We start from the raw sequence: 21394 nt of genomic DNA on the forward strand, positions 1-21394 counted from the left end.
TTTAAAAAATGAAATGTAATAAATACTTTGGAAATTTAAGAAAGGCTGATATAATTGCTTGTTAATATAAAACTCTTATTTTTTCTTAGGTGACCGGACTAGTAGTTGCCCAGTGATCTTCATATTAGATGAATTTGATCTTTTTGCTCATCATAAAAACCAAACACTCCTCTATAATCTTGTTGACATTTCTCAGTCTGCACAGACTCCAGTAGCAGTTATTGGTCTTACATGTAGATTGGTAAGTGTTTCTATTTTAAAAATTGATTATAATATTTAGAAAATTAAAGCTTAATTACTGATTTAGTCACTATGGAGGTCATTTTTCAAATGTATTTCATCAATACTTGGCACATTTATCCCACTTTTCAACTCAAATTGAGGAAAACAAGGAAATATTTATCACATATCCTCATAGACTAATACCTCCTGCAGTCTAATCAAATCACTGAATAAAAAAATGTTAAGTGAGATTATGCTAATAAATATAATTTCTACATTAGCAAATAAAGAAAAAGTTAAATAGCCTCACTACCATTTTATAAAACTTGCTAATATTTTCTACTTTTTACATTTAAGATTCTTTCCATATTTTAAAAATGCTTGGAATCAACTCAAAATGATACTGTCCCAACTTGTAAGTATACATGTCCAGAAATGGAAGGGATTATCTCTATCAGGTTGTCATAGTAGATAGTGGCTTCTTTGCTCCTTGGAGGATTTTAGAATGATTTAACCATAGTGTTAATGTCACTATCACATTACTTTGTGAAGACTCCATGCATGTTGAACCTTGTGTACCTTCAGACAGCTTATGTAGGTCTTTTTGCATTTACCTTCTCTCTCTCTCTATCTCTCTCTTTTTTTTTTTTTAATTTTTCCCCAAAGTGGGTGCACCATTCTTGGAAGTACTGCAGTACCAGGTCAATGCATGGAATGGATGGAGCAAGTTCCTATTCCATCTCCTAGTTCCAGAAATCCATTTAATTCATTGTCCTCAGATAGAGCACATATCAGTTATTAAACTGATAAAAACAGATACTACACTTGATCTTAGCCAAAAGGCCGAGAAGCAGTGTGTTTACCTTCTTTTACTCTCCTAATATGAACTCTCTAATTGAATTCAGGTAAAACTGGGTTTTAAGAGTCACCTCTCTTCTTATACTATGGCTGCCATACATCTGTAGCTTTCATCCTTTTTCCTTCTTCATTTATGGCAGGCTTATGTCAAGCCCTTATTCTCTTTTTGTACAGCTCATTCCCTTTTTTAGAAACGTGAAACTCTTTACTAAGTCATCTTTCAACAGTCTTGCTAGTGCTGTTTCTCAAAGGAGTGGCTTTCTGTGTCCTCCTTCCCCAGTGCTCTAGAGCTTACGATGTATGCTTTCATAATAAGCCTCTCTCACAGAAAATCTGGCTGGTTCTCCACATATCTTTATTCCTCTTTTCAAAATGTAGCAGTCTAACACAGTGGTTAAGGAAGCACATTCTTCCTTGCTAAAAGCTCTTCCTTTGGGTGGAAGTGGCAGTGGCAAATGCTTTTGACCCAGTGAGGGACAAAATAAAGGGTTAGTAGCTCCTTAGCCATATTATCAGAGGCTCTTTTTTATTCTGTATGTATAATTCTCCAACTGTGTAATTCAAGTCTAAGTATATATCTGTGTGTCCATGTTTATAGGGAAAGAGCAAAAGGATCGATGGAGTAGTGATTTTGCTAGCAAATAACCTCTTCCTTGTGGCAGTAATTTTTTTTTTCTACTATTCCCTGTATCCCCACATTACCAATTTCTGTCATTACTGCCCACCACCAAACTATCAGTTACTGTTCACCTCTAAAATTCTTTTACTTCCATCTCTTTCCATTCCCAAGTTCAGGCTCTTAATTATTGCTTACCTCTATGGGTGATCTAGAACTGCTCCTTAGTAGAAAATAAATGTATAATATTTCTGTCTCTGAACATAACTTTTAATTGTCTTATGCTGGCACTATATTTTTCTTTAACCTGTAAACACATGTCAGGTTTTTCATCCACCCTCCCCCACTCTAACCCCAAGCTATTAATCTTTCCTGTCTTCATTTCCACACTAACCATGATGCCATGCATGATGCCTTTTCAGTCGCTTTAATTCTTTCCTGTGTATCATTGGTTTCTTAACCTAGAATCATCTGGGTAGATTTGAAAATCCGTATTTCTGGGCCTCACCACAGCTTTTTGTTTTTCTTTTTTTATAGAAAATTGACACTAGCTCCCTTACTTTTCAAGGAAAAATAGCACTAATACAAGTAGTTTCTCAAATATTGTTATAAAAAAGCCAAAAGACAGAATAATTTACCAGCGTCACAGTGTGTTCCTGCCAGTTTCCTCTTATACAGTTTGTTCCTTAAGTCCAGCGTGGCTTCAGCTTAAATTTGTATAGTTTAGTGAACTGAATTTTTCTCCATTATACATGCTGCTTCTTGAGTCTTTGTTACATAAAACAATAAAGATGTTTAAATTTTCATGAATGTTAATAAGTCTAATTATATTTTATTATCTTAATCTTTTATCTGAATTCTTCATAGAATGTATGAAATTGCTTATTGATAGCTATAATTTTTTAAGCAGTTATTGTTGGTCTTGCAGTGTTAAAGATTAGCTGAGAAAAATTTTTAAGCAGTTATTGTTGGTCTTGCAATGTTAAAAGATTAGCTGAGAAAAACATGGTTTGAAAAAGGCTTGACATCACCAGGCTTACAAGTGCTTAGAAGGGGATTAAAAGTAGTCTTGGATTAAAAATACTTTTAGAGGCTTGGTTTATTTCCAAGCCACATTCTCTTACCTCTACTACCTTGTAGCCCTAAGTAGATCAAGGGAATAATTAAATTTTTTTAATGCTTAATTGTCTATTACAGGATAAGCATTGCTGATTATAAGTGATAGTTCAAATAGTTATACCTCTAACATTGGTATGGTTATTTTAAACATGCATCTTACGGAGATTTTTGTTTGTTTTTAAGGATATTTTGGAACTCTTAGAAAAGAGAGTGAAGTCACGATTTTCCCACCGGCAGATACACTTAATGAATTCATTTGGTTTTCCACAGTATCTTAAAATATTTAAAGAACAATTATCTCTACCTGCAGTATTTCCAGGCAAGATTTTCGCTGAGAAGTGGAATGAAAATGTTCAGGTAGTTTGGAAAAAAGACAATAATGTTAAAGTAATATTTGTGTCTTGCTATACCATTTGAAAGCAATTAAAACTTGAAAATCTTTAAAATCTGTAAGTTAGCATAAAATTTCTAATATTACTGTGGCACAAAACTGCATTAATACAAATTATACTCTTTTGTGTGTGTATTTTCTTTTAAAAAACAGTTAAAATGTCATACTTCTAAATTTTTTTTCTCAAAAGAACTTTTATGAGATTTGTTTTATTTGTATCTGGTTTATATTTTAGATTACTTTGTTAATGAACTTCATCATTAAATATTTATTTTCTTTATTTTATAAGTTTAGCAATATATTAATTTAGTAAGGTTCATACCTACCTATCCAGTGTAGATTTTTCTTTTCCAGTTCTCATGAACAACTTAAGCGTTTTTCTCATTGGGTCTATTAAGAGGCAATTCAGACTGTGGCAACTTTGGTTATATTATCTATATTGACATATCCCATCTTTGAGTCCTTGGAGCCCTGAGGGTCTTAAGTTGCAAATGCACACTCACTTGTTGTTTTAAACATTTACTGAACTTTGTGGACTCTAAGTATACTTAAGTTGAACAGCCTAATTTGTACAGACTGTTGTTTTTATCAGCTAAGCATACTAGCATCAGTTTATCTTATACTGACAAGTTCTGGTTGGCAGGGAAAAGGGAGAGAGTGTATGTGTGTGAATGTGTGTTTAATAATGTGTTTGAAAAACAATATTACTGAATAAATCTTACATGTCAAAAATATGGGCCTTGTGAAAGTGGAAAATAATATAGAGTCCTTGGTTATGAAAGAATTAGGAAAAATTGGTCTATAATATTAAATACTAATGAGTGAGGATGATTAGATCTGCTTAGAGTTAAACAGTCTATATTCATTGGCTCTAAAAGATTGTTTTATGTTATAGCAATAATGATAGATTATATTTTTTTACTGTAAAATCTTAAATATCAATACCAAATTAAAAGTGAGAGTTTGCATTTATTTTGCTCTTTAATGATTCTTGTTTTTTTCTCCCATCTTTGTTGAGGTATAATTGACAAATTAGAAATTGCTTATATTTAAGGTATACAACTTGATGTTTTGGTATACATTGTGAAATACCACAATCAAGCTATAATATTTAACATATCCATCACCTAATATGGATCTCTTTCTTTTCTCCTTTTTTTTAAATTTTGTGGTAAAACAGTTAAGTTTTATCTTCTAAGCAAATTTCAAGTATATAGTACTGTATCGTTAACTATAATCACGTTGCTGTCCATTACTTACGCAGAACTTAACTTGTATAACTGAAACTTGATTCTTATTTTGATTTAAAATAGAGTCAGCTTATTTGAGCACTATTAATTTTGACACAGTTTTTTAAAATTAAAAGTTACTAACAAAATTTAATCAGTGCTTAAGAATACATGGTTAAAGGTAGAACTTTCCCTTATGTCCATGCCCATCTTCCCTCCTTTCACTACAAAGTAATTATTTGGTTCGTAGCATTTCAGACCTTATATATTGATACAAGCCAAATTTGTTTTTAAATAAAGGATTCAAACCTTAGATATTATTCTTTGGTTTACCTTTTTTACTTTGTTGTAATCATTAATTTCATATTTGTTTCCTAATATAACTATACAGAATTGTATATCAAAATTATTGACTTTATCCTTAAATCATGATATTGTGTCATGAAATAATTAGGTGTGGGTCCTTCCTTCCACCTTCCTCCCCAAATTAACTTTTCCTGGGACTCAGATATTTACTAGCTCGTGCAAGTTTTTCTTGATAGTATATCTAATTGTAAGAGTCCATGCTTTAAGAACACTTTATAGTTGGTGCTCTCACATTGTCTTTTCCTTTACCTGGATCTGGAGTGGGTCAGAGCTCTGAATCTTTGGCCTCTGAATCCACTTTTGAGTGCGTCACAGACTTTCACCTTTTACAACTCCTGAACTGATTGTCTTGTTACAACAGTGTGTTTTTCTGATTGCTTTAGTGATCAAATGCAATCTTAGTATTTAAATGTCTGTGCTTTCCCAGGGCTTTTATTATTCTTATCCCGGCTCACTTTCCTTTCCTAAGACGACTACGTAAGCCCAGATTATACGTACTGTCATCCATCTTTCTACGTAAGCCCAGATTATACTGTACTGTCATCCGTCTTTCTGTCCCTCCCAGCTATGTTGTATTCTGAGATCCTAGAATGGGTATATAAAGGAAGTAGATGGTGACAGTTACTGTGAAGCATAACTCTGGATGACTCAGAAGATGGTAAGCATGTGATGTAGAGTGGCTAACCCTAGGTTTTTGGTCCTTCTTTGCTGATCATTGAATTTAGAGGCAGGATGATAGGAATGAATGTGAACACTCTCCTGTCATCTTTTTGATAATCTTATAGTTCTTTCATAAGGTAGAACTAATACCACTGGAGTTTGTGTCTCTTAGTTCTAATATTTTCTTGCCCTATCCTAATCATCATTTGCCACCTCCCTTTAGGGTATGCTAATAAATGAGCTTCACTTGGAAAAAATACGTCAGCACCATGGCCAGAGGCCCTGTCTGAAAAGGGGGGGTGTGCACTGAAGGAGCTATCCTTTCACTCAGTGCTGACTATCCAAGTTTTTCTAATTCCAAGGTTAAACAAAAGCAATGGTATAGATGACAGGTCACCTAGGGAATCTCATCCAATAAATATGTTCAGGATAGACTTGAACCTGGACATCCTGTCTAACTTGAATGTTTGTTTTAGCCCTATCCCAGATATGTAAGTAAGCAGGGTAAATACCATCTCAACATGGCAGTATAAGAAAAATCTCTGTATAAAAGAGCATTTAAAAGGACCATAGCACAGAATGACCATCATCAAAAAATCTACAAACAGTAAATGCTGGAGAGGGTGTGGAGAAAAGGGAACCCTCTTGCACTGTTGGTGGGAATGTAAATTGATACAGCCACTATGGAGAACAGTATGGAGGTTCCTTAAAATACTAAAAATAGAACTACCATATAACCCAGCAATCCCACTCTCAAGGCAAATACCCTGAGAAGACCATAATTCAAAAAGAGTCATGTATCACAGTGTTCATTGCAGCACTATTTACAATCACCAGGACATGGAAGCAACCTAAGTGTCCATCGACAGATGAATGGATAAAGAAGATGTGGCACATATATACGATAGAATATTACTCAGCCATAAAAATAAACGAAATTGAACTATTTGTAGTGAGGTGGATGGACCTAAAGACTGTCATACAGAGTGAAGTAAGTCAGAAAGAGAAAAACAAATACCGTATGCTAACCCATATATATGGAATCTGAAAAAATAAGAAAAGGTTCTGAAGAACCTAGGGGCAGGACAGGAATAAAGACTCAGACATAGAGAATTGACTTGAGGACACAGAGGGGGGAAGGGTAAGCTGGGAGGAAGTGAGAGAGTGCCATGGACATATATACACTACCAAATGTAAAATAGATAGCTAGTGGGAAGCAGCTGCATAGCACAGGGAGATCAGCTCGGTGCTTTGTGAACACCTAGAGGGGTGGGATAGGGATGGTGGGAGGGAGACGCAAGAGGGAGGAGATATGGGGATACATGTATATGTATAACTGATTCACTTGGTTATACAGCAGAAACAGCATTGTAAAGCAATTATACTCCAAAAAAGATGTTAAATAAATAAATAAATAAAATAAAAGGACCATAGCTAATTCTCCTCAAAGAAAATTCCCACAAAGTGCTATAGCTAAGTTCAAGAAAGATCTACCAACTTTCTTAACCTTCCCTTCCCTGTTTAGTTAACAGAAGGTAAGAATGTTTAGCAGGAAGACTAGGAGATTTAGTATATATACTGCTGCCACTAAGTTATCCCTGGAGCAGCATGAGTCCTCAGGTACTAGTGTAATCCTATAACATTCTCCTTAGAAACTACCTGTGAAGAGGGCACCAGTCAAGCACACTGCAATTGTTTCTGCAACTGCTACTCCTGTGCTCATCAGTGAAAAGGGAATGTGTCAGCTTCCCTGAATAAGGCAGAGAAGACTAAAAACAGTAGTAAGGGAATGGGGACTATAACTAGGATAATATATTTACTGAGAGCATAAAACTTCATCCCATTAGACTAGAACTTATTCGTGAATCTGGATCTTCTCACAGTGGAAGAAGTAGAGACATACAGTTTCAGCTCTAGAAAATCCAGAAATACTTAGTTTTCTGGACCTTTTTTTTTGGAAAGAGAATCCTTATTCTTTGCAGATGAGTTTTGAAAAATTATGTCAGTCTTACCCAAGCCTTTTTTGGCTCTGTCAACTCTGATTTTGCTGTCCTTTCATCTAATCTTTTCTTTGGTGCCAGGTGAACCTCACTTTTCATTAATCCTAATTCACTGCAGTCACTGTTTTTAGTCTTCTCTTTCTCTCTTAAAGGGCTTGCTGTTGCTATATATATATATTTGTGTCAAACAGGGTTGAATACCCTTGGAAGCATACCAGATGAACATAAAATAATAAAGCAAAGTAATACAAATAAAAAACTTTGGGAAATTAACTGTAGTCCTTGCTTCTGCAGTTGTTGACTCTTACCAAGTCACTTATAAAATTGATATATTAAATATATATTTAGATATTGCTTTTTCAAAGGGCCCTATTGAGCTCTAAATTTCCAAAGCCATCAACTTCTCAAAATACATCTTAATTTAGTTATGCAAAGTATGTAGTTTACATTGTTGATCACCACTTCCCTCTTGAAGTGTGTCCCTCTTGTTTTCTTCCCCTGGTTTTATTGCGCTCTCTTGGATTCTGTTCCAGTCTTCAACATCTTTCTCAGTCTCTTACTTTGCTCCTCTTTTTCCATTTACTTCTTAAACATTGATAATACAAGTTTTACTTCCTGACCACATCTCCCTCTTCACTTCTCCTGGGACATTCTGTTCCCCATAGTTTCATCTTTGATTTTTTTCTAACCCCTCTCCAACCCTGTATCTCTGCTCCCCAGTGGTTGATTCTCCATCAGACATATCTTGTATAAATGTGTTTAATTCTTTCTTGTCTTCACACCACTGTGTTAATTCAGACTCATTTCGTTTCTTACGTGGACAATTGCAGTTGCCTCCAGTTAGGTTTTCATGCCTTTTTCTTTCCGTACAATTACTTAGCCAAAACTGAAACTCAGGATGACATGACTAACTCATCTTCTCTCCATATGCCACAATCTCCCTACATTGTTCATGATGTTCCCTATAACTGGAATGCTCTTTGTAGCATATTGACTCATACAGTCTTTGTAACACTTTACCTTGTTTTTGAAGTATAGTAAATAACCCTTATTCTCTGTTTCATTTAGTGGTGCATTTTGATCATCCCATTAGTACTGACTGTATAGTTTCCCTCTTTAGACTGGAAATGTTGTGGTAGCAAGGGTTATGTTTTATCTTTGTGTCTTTGGAATTAATGTAAAGGGATAAGAAGAAAATCAGTAGAGTGGAAATTTGATTTTGATTTTTGTTTTCCACAAATAAGACCAGCACCTATTTAATAATGGATAAATACCAGATAGAATTCATGAGATACACCAGCCAGTGAGGCACAAGATTACATTTAGGTTTTAAACTGCATTGTTCCTTAATTCTGTTTTGATTTTTTTCCTCTAGAGTCTCTCAGAAGATAGGAATGTGCGAGACGTGCTGCAGAAGCATTTCAATGTCAGCAAAAGCCTGCGGTCACTACACACGCTACTGGTTTGTATTAGTTTTATTTTTATCACTCATTTCTTTCACCAGGTAATTATGTTCTGACGGGAATTGGTTAAACCTCTAGATAAATTTTGGGGAAATAAACATGTCTACTACATTAGGTCTTCCAGTCCCTGAATATGGTACGCCTCTTCTTTTATTTAGTTCTTCTTTGATTTCTTTCATCATCATTTTATAATTCTCACCTCACAGATCCTGTACATGTTTACAGTGTATACCTAAGTGTTTAGTTTCTTCTGGAATGATTTTAAATGATATTTTGTTTTTAATTTTGGTTTTAGCATGCCCATTATTAGTGTATAGAAATGTGACTGATTTTTGTGTTGATATTGTATTCTGCAATGTTGCTGAACTAATTTATTTTAGGACTTTTTAAAATAGATTCTTTGAGATTTTCTATGTAGATAATCATATCATCTGCAAATAAAGAGTTTTATTTTTTTCCTTTCTAATTTATATATCTTTTCTTTCTTTTTCTTTTTTGCAATGGCTAGAACTTCTTGCACTATGTTGGATAAGAATGGTGAGGGTAGATAATTGCCAGTCTTAGGGGGAAAGGATTTAGTCTTACTGTTAAGTATGATATAAGCTGTAGGTTTTTAATACATGTTTATTATCAAGTTAAGGTAATTCCCATCTATCCCTAACTTGCTGAGAGTTTATTATGATTGTGTTGGATTTTGTTAAATGCTTATTCTGTATCAATGAATATGATCTATGACTTTTCTTCTTTAGCCTGTTGATATGTTGAATTACCTTGCTTGATTTTCGAAGGTTGAACTAGCTTTACATGCCTGGACAAATCCTACCTGGTCATGGTCTTTCACCCAGTAATTATATCTTAAGCTTAAACAGTATCAAGAAAGGGGTACTTAATTGTTCTGAAAAGTAAAGTTTTTCCTTCTCTTAGAGTATTTGATACTAGTCTAATATTTCTAGAAAATTATTTATTCCTTATTACAAAAGGTATGGCAAATACCTTTCAAAGAGAAAATAATTTTGGTTTCGTGAGTTTCTCCTTGATCACTTCCATTTATAATAATAATGGGTATCATTTATTAAATAGCACATGAGTCAGGTGACCTAGTTACTTTACCAGCATTATGTCTAGTTATATTAATCCTGTTTTTTAATCTTTGGGTGTATTTTATCCTTACCTTTGAGGAAACTGATGCTCTTTGAGGTTAAATAACTTACCCCAGGTCACACAGCTAGTAGATGGCAAACCCAGAGCTCAAATCCAAGGCTGTCTAGCTTCAAGCTTATCATAACTGCTTTACTATGTGGTTCTGCCACTTTTACAGATTCTCCTTCTCCATTTCTGATCTTGCTTAGGAAACTTAAGAGTGTTTTGCTCTCTATATACTTTCCCTCTCATTAGCACATGCCCCTCCCATTTATCAAAACCACACTGCCATTTTCAGCAACAGCTGTCTTTATCACAGAAGTATTACAGGGACTAAGAATTTTTAGAGTAGAGATTTTAGTTACTTATGTACCAAAATTAGACTTTATTTACTAGCTTATGGTATATGGAGGATACACACACACACGTATATACATAAACACATACCTTTCATTATTCTGGGAAAATATCTCTGCCTCAGAATTGTCAACATGAAAAACCATTGTTTTGCCAGTTTCCTATTATATTTTTAATTCAAGGTGATGACTCAATTTTTGTTTGGGGTTTTCTTATTTAAGAAAACGTTTAGAATTGGTGGAAATTATAAAGAAAAGAGAAAGTGCTGAGATTAAATATAGTTTGGATAATTTTTCAACAAAAAAAAATCAGGAGTTATACACATAGAAAAAACACTGTCATTGCATAGCCTAAAGTAAATTTCAGGTTGATAAACCTAACTTTATGTAGAAAAACAAAACTTTTTTTTTTAAATTAGAAGAAACATATAAGAAAATATGTTTGTATTCTTGAGGTAGGGAAAGATTTCTTACAGAAGTTACACAGATCACAAGTCATAACAAAGAAGATGGTTAAAGTTAATTACATTGAATTTTTTTTTTTTTCTTGGTACACGGGCCTCTCACTGTTGTGGCCTTTCCCGCTGCGGAGCACAGGCTCCAGACGCGCAGGCTCAGTGGCCATGGCTCACGGGCCCAGCCGCTCCGCGGCATGCGGGATCCTCCCGGACCGGGGCACGAACCCGTGTCCCCTGCATCGGCAGGCGGACCCCCAACAACTGCGCCACCAGGGAAGCCCCTACATTGAATTTTTAAATGTCTAGACACTGAAAGATACCATAGATGAAGTTAAGACTGATAAGGAGTGGAAAAATGCAATGCGTGTAATCATCAACACTGTCCATAATATATAAAGAGCTTCTACAGTAATCAATAAAGGAGTGAACTGACCAGAGGGCAGACAGCAGAAGCAAGAAGAACTACAATCCTGCAGCCTGTGGAACAAAAACCACATTCACAGAGAGACAAGATGAAAAGCAGAGGGCTATGTACCAGATGAAGGAACAAGATAAAACCCCAGAAAAACAACTAAATGAAGTGGAGATAGGCAACCTTCCAGAAAAAGAATTCAGAATAATGATAGTCAAGATGGTCCAGGACCTCCGAAAAAGAATGGAGGCAAAGATCAAGAAGATGCAAGAAATGTTTAACAAACACTTAGAAGAATTAAAGAACAAACAAACAGATGAACAATACAATAACTGAAATGAAAACTACACTAGAAGGAATCAACAGCAGAATAACTGAGGCACAAGAACGGATAAGTGACCTGGAAGACAGAATGGTCACTGCTGCGGAACAGAGTAAAGAAAAAAGAATGAAAAGAAATGAAGACACCCTAAGAGACCTTTGGGACAACATTAAACGCAACAACATTCGCATTACAGGGGTCCCAGAAGGAGAAGAGAGAGAAAGAACCAGAGAAAATATTTGAAGAGATTATTATACTCAAAAACTTCCCTAACATGGGAAAGGAAATAGCCACCCAAGTCCAGGAAGCACAGAGAGTCCCATACAGAATAAACCCAAGAAGAAACATGCCGAGACACATAGTAATCAAATTGGCAAAAATTAAAGACAAAGAAAAATTATTGAAAGCAGCAAGGGAAAAACGACAGATAACATACAAGGGAACTCCCATAAAGTTAACAGATGATTTCTCAGCAGAAACTCTACAAGCCAGAAGGGAGTGGCATGATATACTTCAAGTGATGAAAGGGAAGAACCTACAACCAAGATTACTCTAGCCAGCAACGATCTCATTCAGATTCGATGGAGAAATCTAAAGCTTTACAACAAGCAAAAGCTGAGAGAATTCAGCACCACCAAACCAGCTCTACAACAAATGCTAAAGGAACTTCTCTAAGTGGGAAACACAAGAGAAGAAAAGGACATACAAAAACCCAAAGCAAATAAGAAAATGGTCATAGAAACATACATATCGATAATTACCTTAAACGTGAATGGATTAAGTGCTCCAACCAAAAGACACAGGCTTGCTGAATGGATACAAAGACAAGACCCATCTATATGCTGTCTACAAGAGACCCACTTCAGACCTAGGGACACAGTCAGACTGAAAGTGAGGGGATGGAAAAAGATATTCCGTGCAAATGGAAATCAAAAGAAAGCTGGAGTAGCAATACTCATATCAGATAAAATAGACTTTTAAATAAAGAATGTTGCAAGAGACAAGAAAGGACACTACATAATGATCAAGGGATCAATCCAAGAAGAAGCTATAACAATTATAAATATATATGCACCCAACATAGAAGCACCTCAATACATAAGGGAACTGCTAGCAGCTATAAAAGAGGAAATCAACAGTAACACTATAATAGTTGGGGACTTTAACACCTCACTTACCAATGGACAGAACATCCACAATGAAAATAAATAAGGAAACAGAAGCTTTAAATGACACAATAGACCAGATAGATTTAATTGATATTTATAGGACATTTCATCCCAAAACAGCAGGTTACACTTTCTTCTCAAGTGCGCACGGAACATTCTCCAGGATAGATCACATCTATCCTGGATAGGTCACACATCAACCCTCAGTAATTTCAAGAAAATTGAAATCATATCAAGCATTTTTTCTGACCACAATGCTATGAAATTAGAAATCAATTACGAGGAAAAAAACATAAAAAACCACAAACTCATGGAGGCTAAGCAGTAAGTTACTAAGTAACCAAGAGATCACTGAAGAAATCAAAGAGGAGGTTAAAAAATACCTAGAGACGAATGACAATGAAAACACGACGATCCAAAACCTATGGGATGCAGCAAAAGCAGTTCTAAGAGGGAAGTTTATAGCTATACAAGCCTACCTAAAGAAACAAGAAAAATCTCGAACAATCTAACCTTACACCTAAAGGAACTAGAGAAAGAAGAACAAAAAAACCCCAAAGTTAGCAGAAAGAAAGAAATAATAAAGATCAGAGCAGAAATCAGTGAAATAGAAACAAAGAAAACAATAGCAAAGGTCAGTAAAACTAAAAGCTGGTTCTTTGAGAAGATAAACAAAATTGATAAACCATTAGCCAGACTCATCAAGAAGAAGAGGGAGAAGACTCAAATCAATAAAATTAGAAATGAAAAAGGGGAAGTTACAATAGAAACCACAGAAATACAAAGCATCCTAAGAGACTACTACAAGCAACTCTATGCCAATGAAGTGGAAAACCTGGAAGAAATGGACAAATTCTTAGAAAGGTATAACCTTCCAAGACTGAACCAGGAAGAAATAGAAAATATGAACAGACCAATCACAAGTAATGAAATTGAAACAGTGACTAAAAATCTTCTAACAAGCAAAAGTCCAGGACCAGATGGCTTCACAGGTGAATTCTATCAAACATTAAGAGAAGAGCTAACACCCATCCTTCTCAAACTCTTCCAAAAAATGGCGGAGGAAGGAACACTCCCAAACTCATTCTGTGAGGCCACCGTCACCCTGATACCAAAACCAGACAAAGATCCTACAAAAAAAGAAAATTACAGACCAATATCACTGATGAATACAGATACAAAAATCCTCAACAGAATACTACCGAACAGAATCCAACAACACATTAAAAGGATCCTACACCATGATCAAGTGGGATTTATCCCAGGGATGCAAGGATTCTTCAGTATACACAAATCAATCAATGTGATACACCATATTAACAAATTGAAGAATAAAAAACATATGATCATCTCAATAGATGCAGAAAAAGATTTTGACAAAATTCAGCACCCATTTATGATAAAAACTCTCCAGAAAGTGGGCATAGAGGGAACCGACCTCAACATAATAAAGGCCATATACAACAAACCCACAGCAAACATCATTCTCAACGGTGAAAAACTGAAAACATTTCCTCTAAGATCAGGAACAAGGCAAGGATGTCCACTCTCACCACTACTATTCAACATAGTTTTGGAAGTCCTAGCCACAGCAATCAGAGAAGAAAAAGAAATAAAAGGAATACAAATTGGAAAAGAAGAAGTAAAAGTGTCACTGTTTGCAGATGACATTATACTATACGTAGAGAATCCTGAAGATGCCACCAGAAAACTACTAGAGCTAATCAATGAATTTGGTGAAGTTGCAGGATACAAAATTAATGCACAGGAATCTCTTGCATTCCTATACACTAATGATGAAAAATCTGAAAGAGAAGTTAAGGAAACACTCCCATTTACCATTGCAACAAAAAGAATAAAATATCTAGGAATAAACCTACCTGGGGAGACAAAAGACCTCTATGCAGAAAACTATAAGACACTGATGAAAGAAATTAAAGATGATCCCAACAGATGGAGAGATATACCATGTTCTTGGATTGGAAGAATAAATATTGTGAAAATGACTATACTACCCAAAGCAATCTACAGATTCAATGCAATCCCTATCAAATTACCAATGGCATTTTTTACGGAACTAGAACAAAACTTAAAATTTGTATGGAGACATAACAGACCCCGAATAGCCAAAGCAGTCTTGAGGGCAAAAAACGGAGCTGGAGGAATCAAACTCCCTGACTTTAGACTATACTACCAAGCTACAGTAATCAAGACAGTGTGGTACTGGCACAAAAACAGAAACATAGATCAGTGGGACAAGATAGAAAACCCAGAGATAAACCCAAGCACCTATGGTTAACTAATCTATGACAAAGGAGGCAAGGATATACAATGGAGAAAAGAGAGTCTCTTCAATAAGTGGTGCTGGGAAAACTGGACAGCTACATGTAAAAGAATGAAATTAGGGCACTCCCTACCACCATACACAAAAATAAACTCAAAATGGATTAGAGACCTAAATGTAAGACCAGACACTATAAAACTCTTAGAGGAAAACATAGGAAGAACACTCTTTGACATAAATCACAGCAAGATCTTTTTTGATCCATCTCCTAGAGTAATGGAAATAAAAACAAAAATAAACAAATGGGACCTAATAAAACTTCAAAGCTTTTGCACAGCAAAGGAAACTGTAAACAAGGTGAAAAGACAACCCTCAGGATGGAAGAAAATATTTGCAAATGAATCGACGGACCAAGGACTAATCTCCAAAATATGTAAACAGCTCGTGCAGCTCAATATTAAAGAAAGAAACAACCCAATCCAAAAATGGGCAGAAGACCTAAATAGACATTTCTCCAAAGAAGACAGACAGATGGCCAAGAAGCACATGAAAAGCTGCTCGACATCACTAATTATTAGAGAAATGCAAATCAGAACTACAATGAGTTATCACCTCACACCAGTTAGAATAGGCATCATCAGAAAATCTACAAACAACAAATGCTGGAGAGGGTGTGGAGAGAAGGGAACCCTCTTGCACTGTTGGTGGGAATGTAAATTGATACAGCCACTATGGAGAACAGTGCAGTGGTTCCTTAAAAACTAAAACTAGAACTACCATATGATACAGCTGTCCCACTACTGGGCATATACCCAGAGAAAACCATAATTCAAAAAGACACATGCACCCCAATGTGCATTGCAGCACTATTTACATAGCCAGGTCATGGAAGCAACCCAAATGCCCTTTGACAGACGAATGGATAAAGAAGATGTGGTACATATATGCAGTGGAATATTACTCAGCCATAAAAAGGAACGAAATTGGGTCATTTGTTGAGATGTGGGTGGATCTAGAGACTGTCCTACAGAGTGAAGTAAGTCAGAAAGAGAAAAACAAATATCGTATATTAATGCATATATGTGGAAGCTAGAAAAATGGTATAGATGAACCAGTTTGCACGGCAGAAGTTGAGACACAGATGTAGAGAACAAACATATGGACACCAAGGGGGGAAAACCGCGGTGGGGTGAGGATGGTGGTGTGCTGAATTGGGTGATTGGGATTGACATGTATACAGTGATGTGTATAAAATCGATGACTAATAAGAACCTGCAATATAAAAAAATAAATAAAATTCAAAAATTAAAAAAAAAAGACCACCTGAGGCCATATTAAAGGAGTGCAGGCCCTGCATACACCCTGATCCTTATCAGCAACCCTGGCCTTGAAGCATTGTTATAAAACTCCTCACTAAATCTTCCCAGGTTGGGACCCACAGTTTTCGAGGGCAGGAGTCTGCTTTCTCCCCCTTTGCCTGGCAAATCAATAAAACTATTCTTTTGTACTTCACCCAAAACTCTATCTCTGAGATACAATTCAGCACCTGTGCACAGAGCCCGAGTTTTTGCATCCCGACCATAAAAAAAAAAAAAAAATGAAAAAGTAATGAACTAAGAATATGAGTGCAAGCAATCCACCAATGTAGAATCCCACATGACTTATAAATTGCAAAGATATTTAACCTCTCCAGTAATTAGGGAAATGGTACAATTTAAACTTTACAGTTAAACCTTTTTTTCTACCAATATGGTGGGTGTCATAAGTTTATGTCTGGGGCTTCCCTGGTGGCGCAGTGGTTGAGAGTTCGCCTGCCAATGCAGGGGACACGGGTTCGTGCCCTCTCCGGGAGGATCCCACATACTGCAGAGCGGCTGGGCCGGTGAGCCATGGTCGCTGAGCCTGCGTGTCCGGAGACTGCTCCGCAACGGGAGAGGTCACAACAGTGAGAGGCCTGCGTACCAAAAAAAAAAAAAAAAAAAAAGAGTTTATGTCTGATGATATGGTGACTATTATGTTTATTGTTGCTAGTAGTGTAAATATGTATAGGTACTTTGGAGAGCAATATGGAAAATTAGGTATCTAGAGAGACTCAAATACACAAGAAGGCATGTACAAGATTGTTTATTGCAGCCTTGTTTATAATCCCCCCCCAAAAATGACAGATACCCATCAATAAGGGAAAGCATAATTAAATTGTGCATATATACAAAGGAATATAACAGAAAAAAAAAGAATAAACCACAGCTGACATCTGGACGTAGATGAATTCTCATGACTGATGTTTAGTGAAGAAAGAGTAACATTAAGTACAATATGGTATTTATATAAAACTTGAAAATTACTCTGTATTGTCTCGGAATACAAAGATATGCAATAGAAGGGTGAAGACTTGCATGATTTATTTGCATGGAGAAGAGTAGAGAGTCCAACCAGGGCAAGAGACAGGGGCTTCAACTCTGTAAGTTTATATTTTGTAAGCTGAGAAAGTGATCATGGATATTCATTATATTATTCTCTTGCCTTTTTATATGTCAAAAATATTTTATAATAAAAGGAAAAAGAAAAGGTAAGAGAAAGGGAAGGAGCTACTGGGTACCTGGATCCCTCCCAGTATGGGGAATGAAGGACAAGGATTACCAAACTTTTTTTTTCAGTTAAGGACCCTGGGCCCTGGTTAAAAAAGGGAGAGAGTTCAAGGCAATAGAAATAAAAGCAAAAATAAACAAATGGGATCTAATCAAACTTACAGGCTTTTGTACAGCAAAGGAAGCCATAAACAAAGCAAAAAGACAACCTAAGGACTGGGAGAAAATATTTGCAAATGACGTGACAGACAAGGGCTTAATTTCCAAAATATACAAATAGATCATACAACTTAATAATAACAATTAAAAAATCCAATCGAAAACTAGGCAGTAGACCTAAATAGATACTTCTCCAAAGAAGGCATACAGATTTTAACGGGCACATGAAAAGATGTTCAACATCGCTAATTATTAGAGAAATGCAAATCAAAACTACAATGAGGTACCACCTCACACCGGTCAGAATGGCCATCATTAAAAAGTCTACAAATAACAAATGCTGGAGAGAGTGTGGAATGTAAATTTGTGCAGCAACTATGTTGGTCGGAATGTAAATTCGTGCAGCTGCTATGGAAAACAGTATGGAGGTTCTTCAAAAAACTAAAAATAGATTTGCCATGTGATCCAGTAATCCCACTCCTGGGCATATATTTGGACAAACCTATAATTCAAAAAGATACATGCAACTGTATCTTCATAGCAGAACTATTCACAATAGCCAAGACATGGAAACAACCTAAATGTCCATCGATAGATGAATGGATAATGAAGAAGTGGTACATATATACAGTGGAATACTACTCAGCCATAAAAAAAGAATGAAATAATGCCATTTGCAACAACATGGATGGACCTAGAGATTATCATACTAAATGAAGTAAGTCAGAAAGAAAGACAAATACCATATGCTATCAGTTATATGTGGAATCTAAAATATGACACAAATGAACTTACGTATGAAGCAGAAACAGACTCACAGACATAGAGAATAGACTTGTGGCTGCCAAGGGTGAGAGTTGGCTGGTGGAGGGATGGGCTAGCAGTATGGGATTAGCAGATGCAAAATATAGGTAGAATGAATAAACAACAAGGTCCCACTGTATAGCACACGGAACTATATTCAATATCCTGTGATAAACCATAGTGAAAAAGAGTGTATATATATATGTATAACTGAATCACTTTGCTATACAGTAGAAATTAACACAACATTGTAAATCAACTATGCTTCAATAAAATAATTTTTTTTAAAAGGGAATTTCTAGTGTTAATGTCCCAAATATTACATGGCATATACTTACACTAAGAAATTACTCATTGTTTACCTGGAATTCAAATTTAATGAGATGGCATGCATTTTTACCTGCTAACCTTATTTATATGACTAAATTTAAATGCTGAGTCAATTATATTTCAATGAAAAATAAAGTTTTAAAAAATTAAGTAAAATTTAGATGTTAGGAAAGTTACAAATAAATCTTCAAATGCAGAAGTTTTTGTTAGTCGTTGGACAGAGAACTTGCTACATGGAGGCAACTTGTCCTTGCTTTCAAGGAGAGTTGTTTCTTGGTATAATTTTGTTTTTGTTTTTTTCTTTTTAATACAATTGAATATAAAGTAGCTCACCTCTATCATTTAAGACTAACCTGGATTGGTTGATCGGGTGGTAAAAAAGTTTTTACAAGTCACACTTCTGCCTTTTTGCTTTGGTTTAGTCTGGGGCTTTAAATAGTAATCTTACTTATTTTTGGTGTCTTCTCCTTACCCTACTCCTTTTAAAATGTTTTTCTTTTGAGGAGTTGTAAACAAACAAGATATACAAATGGAAAGGGGTAGAGAGCAGCAAGAATTTTTTAATGCTTTATTTTACATTTATACAGTTACATGGCATATGAATTGAAATACTGTATCTTAATAGAGCTAAATATGAGAGTACCTTTCCCAAGCATTACTGTTTACTCTTTCATAACTCTCTGAATTAAGAAGTTTTGTTCAGTAATATCTCCAAAGTGCCTAAGTAAATATGCAGTTGTTTTTCTGATCTGCATTTCCTTAGATGCTTGCTTTAAATCGTATAACACCATCACACCCATTTATGACTGCAGCAGATCTGATGGAGGCAAACCAGCTGTGTAGCATGGACTCTAAAGCAAATATTGTACATGGTGAGAAACCTACTTAATTAGTAGTTTTTTAAAAGTTTGAGTTTATATAATGGTATGATTTTCAAAATTATAATTAATATTGGGTATAGTATTTTATATACAGAATATTTTTATATCCATATGTCCTTTAACTCAGCCCTTTAAAAGGTATTGTTCCTCCCATTTAAAGTGAAAGAAACTCGAGGCACTGCCTCCCTTGCTACATTGTAAATCCAGCTGAGACTGTATTGCGGGCATTCTCATTGCACCAAGTGCTAATGAAGAGCACTGGCTTTTAGCCATTTGGGGTTCACTATCCCTTTTGAGAGTCTAATGAACCTTCTCTCCAGGAAAAAAAAAAATTAGATATAATTTCCAGGGGATTAGAGATTCTGAATAATCGAGGGCCCTATGTAATTTTAAAGTTACATCATAATTGCAGCTCTGGTTTATGTGGTTAAGTGTTAGATAGTATTGTCTCGAATCCTTGTACCATCTCTGGAAGTTTAGAAAGATCCTATTTTACATATATGAAAACTGAGCTCAGGGAGGTTGAGTAACTTTCTTAAGATTATTCAGATAATAGTGACTGAAACACATTTGAACCTAGAGGGGTGTCTTGACCTCCCTCCGCCCCTCAAAACCATAATCTTTCACTTTATCCTTGTATTTGAGGGAAAGTTATATCAGTCTTATGTATCAGTATATAAACTATACCTCATAGTTTGTTCCCCTTTTATTATAGGTCTGTCAGTCTTGGAAGTCTGTCTTATCATAGCAATGAAACATTTAAATGACATCTATGAAGAGGAGCCCTTTAATTTTCAAATGGTTTATAATGGTGAGATGAGACATTGGTATTTTCTAACACTACTACCCCCACTGCTTATTTGAAGCTACTAATGCTGTCATTGCTTTCTGTCCAGAGTTTCAGAAGTTTGTTCAAAGGAAGGCCCATTCTGTTTATAATTTTGAGAAACCTGTTGTCATGAAGGTAAGATTTTTAATTTTTAAAGGCTTATTTTTACATCTGATTTGATTGTATATATCATAGTTGCACTTTCATTAATTTTGAAACATTAGGTATCATCAGGAATTTTATTCAAAACAGACCCAAAAAAATCAATCTAAAAAATGTTTGAATCTTTCTGAAGAATGCAGCCAGTTCTTTTTACAGTTTTGGGGGTATACTGCCCTCTACTGTCTCTTCCTAGAACTGGCATCGTGCAAAGGATCTACTTGTTACAGTCATAACCCTATCCCTTTATACCTCTAAGGTTGGCTTTATAATCTCAGCAGTAAAAAGAGACTGAATGAGTCATTAAGAAAACAAAAAAGAATCTCATTGGCTGGTGAGGGTATACAGAGAAAGTTTTGTTAGGGGTGAGGCATGAGTTTTAAAACTTGAGGAACTTTATTCTAGCATACCATTGTCCACCAGAAATATGAGCCACATAATGTAATTTTAGATTTTCTAGTAGCAACAAAAAAGTAAAAAAAAAGAAAAGGTGAAATTAACTTGGACAGTAAATTTTATTTACTGTACCAAAATCTTTTGATCTATAGTTAATATAGAAAATTATTAATGAAGTTTTTT

At 35.4% G+C, this 21394-nt stretch overlaps 1 protein-coding gene across 3 annotated transcripts in view; it reads left to right on the plus strand.

Moving 5' to 3' along the window:
* The window catches only part of ORC4 (origin recognition complex subunit 4), a 95235-nt gene that overhangs the window by 70816 nt on the left and 3025 nt on the right, over positions 1-21394 (plus strand). For all 3 annotated transcript variants that reach the window (XM_081241909.1, XM_081241908.1, XM_081241907.1), the window contains exons 8-13: positions 90-241; positions 2999-3172; positions 8837-8923; positions 19710-19818; positions 20543-20638; positions 20724-20791. In XM_081241909.1, the coding sequence (XP_081098035.1) occupies positions 90-241; positions 2999-3172; positions 8837-8923; positions 19710-19818; positions 20543-20638; positions 20724-20791 (686 nt within the window). The remainder of the gene's footprint in view (positions 1-89; positions 242-2998; positions 3173-8836; positions 8924-19709; positions 19819-20542; positions 20639-20723; positions 20792-21394) is intronic.

This window comes from Mesoplodon bidens (genome assembly GCF_964165515.1).
Source record: "Mesoplodon bidens genome assembly, chromosome: 8".
Taxonomy (NCBI): Eukaryota; Metazoa; Chordata; class Mammalia; order Artiodactyla; family Ziphiidae; genus Mesoplodon; species Mesoplodon bidens.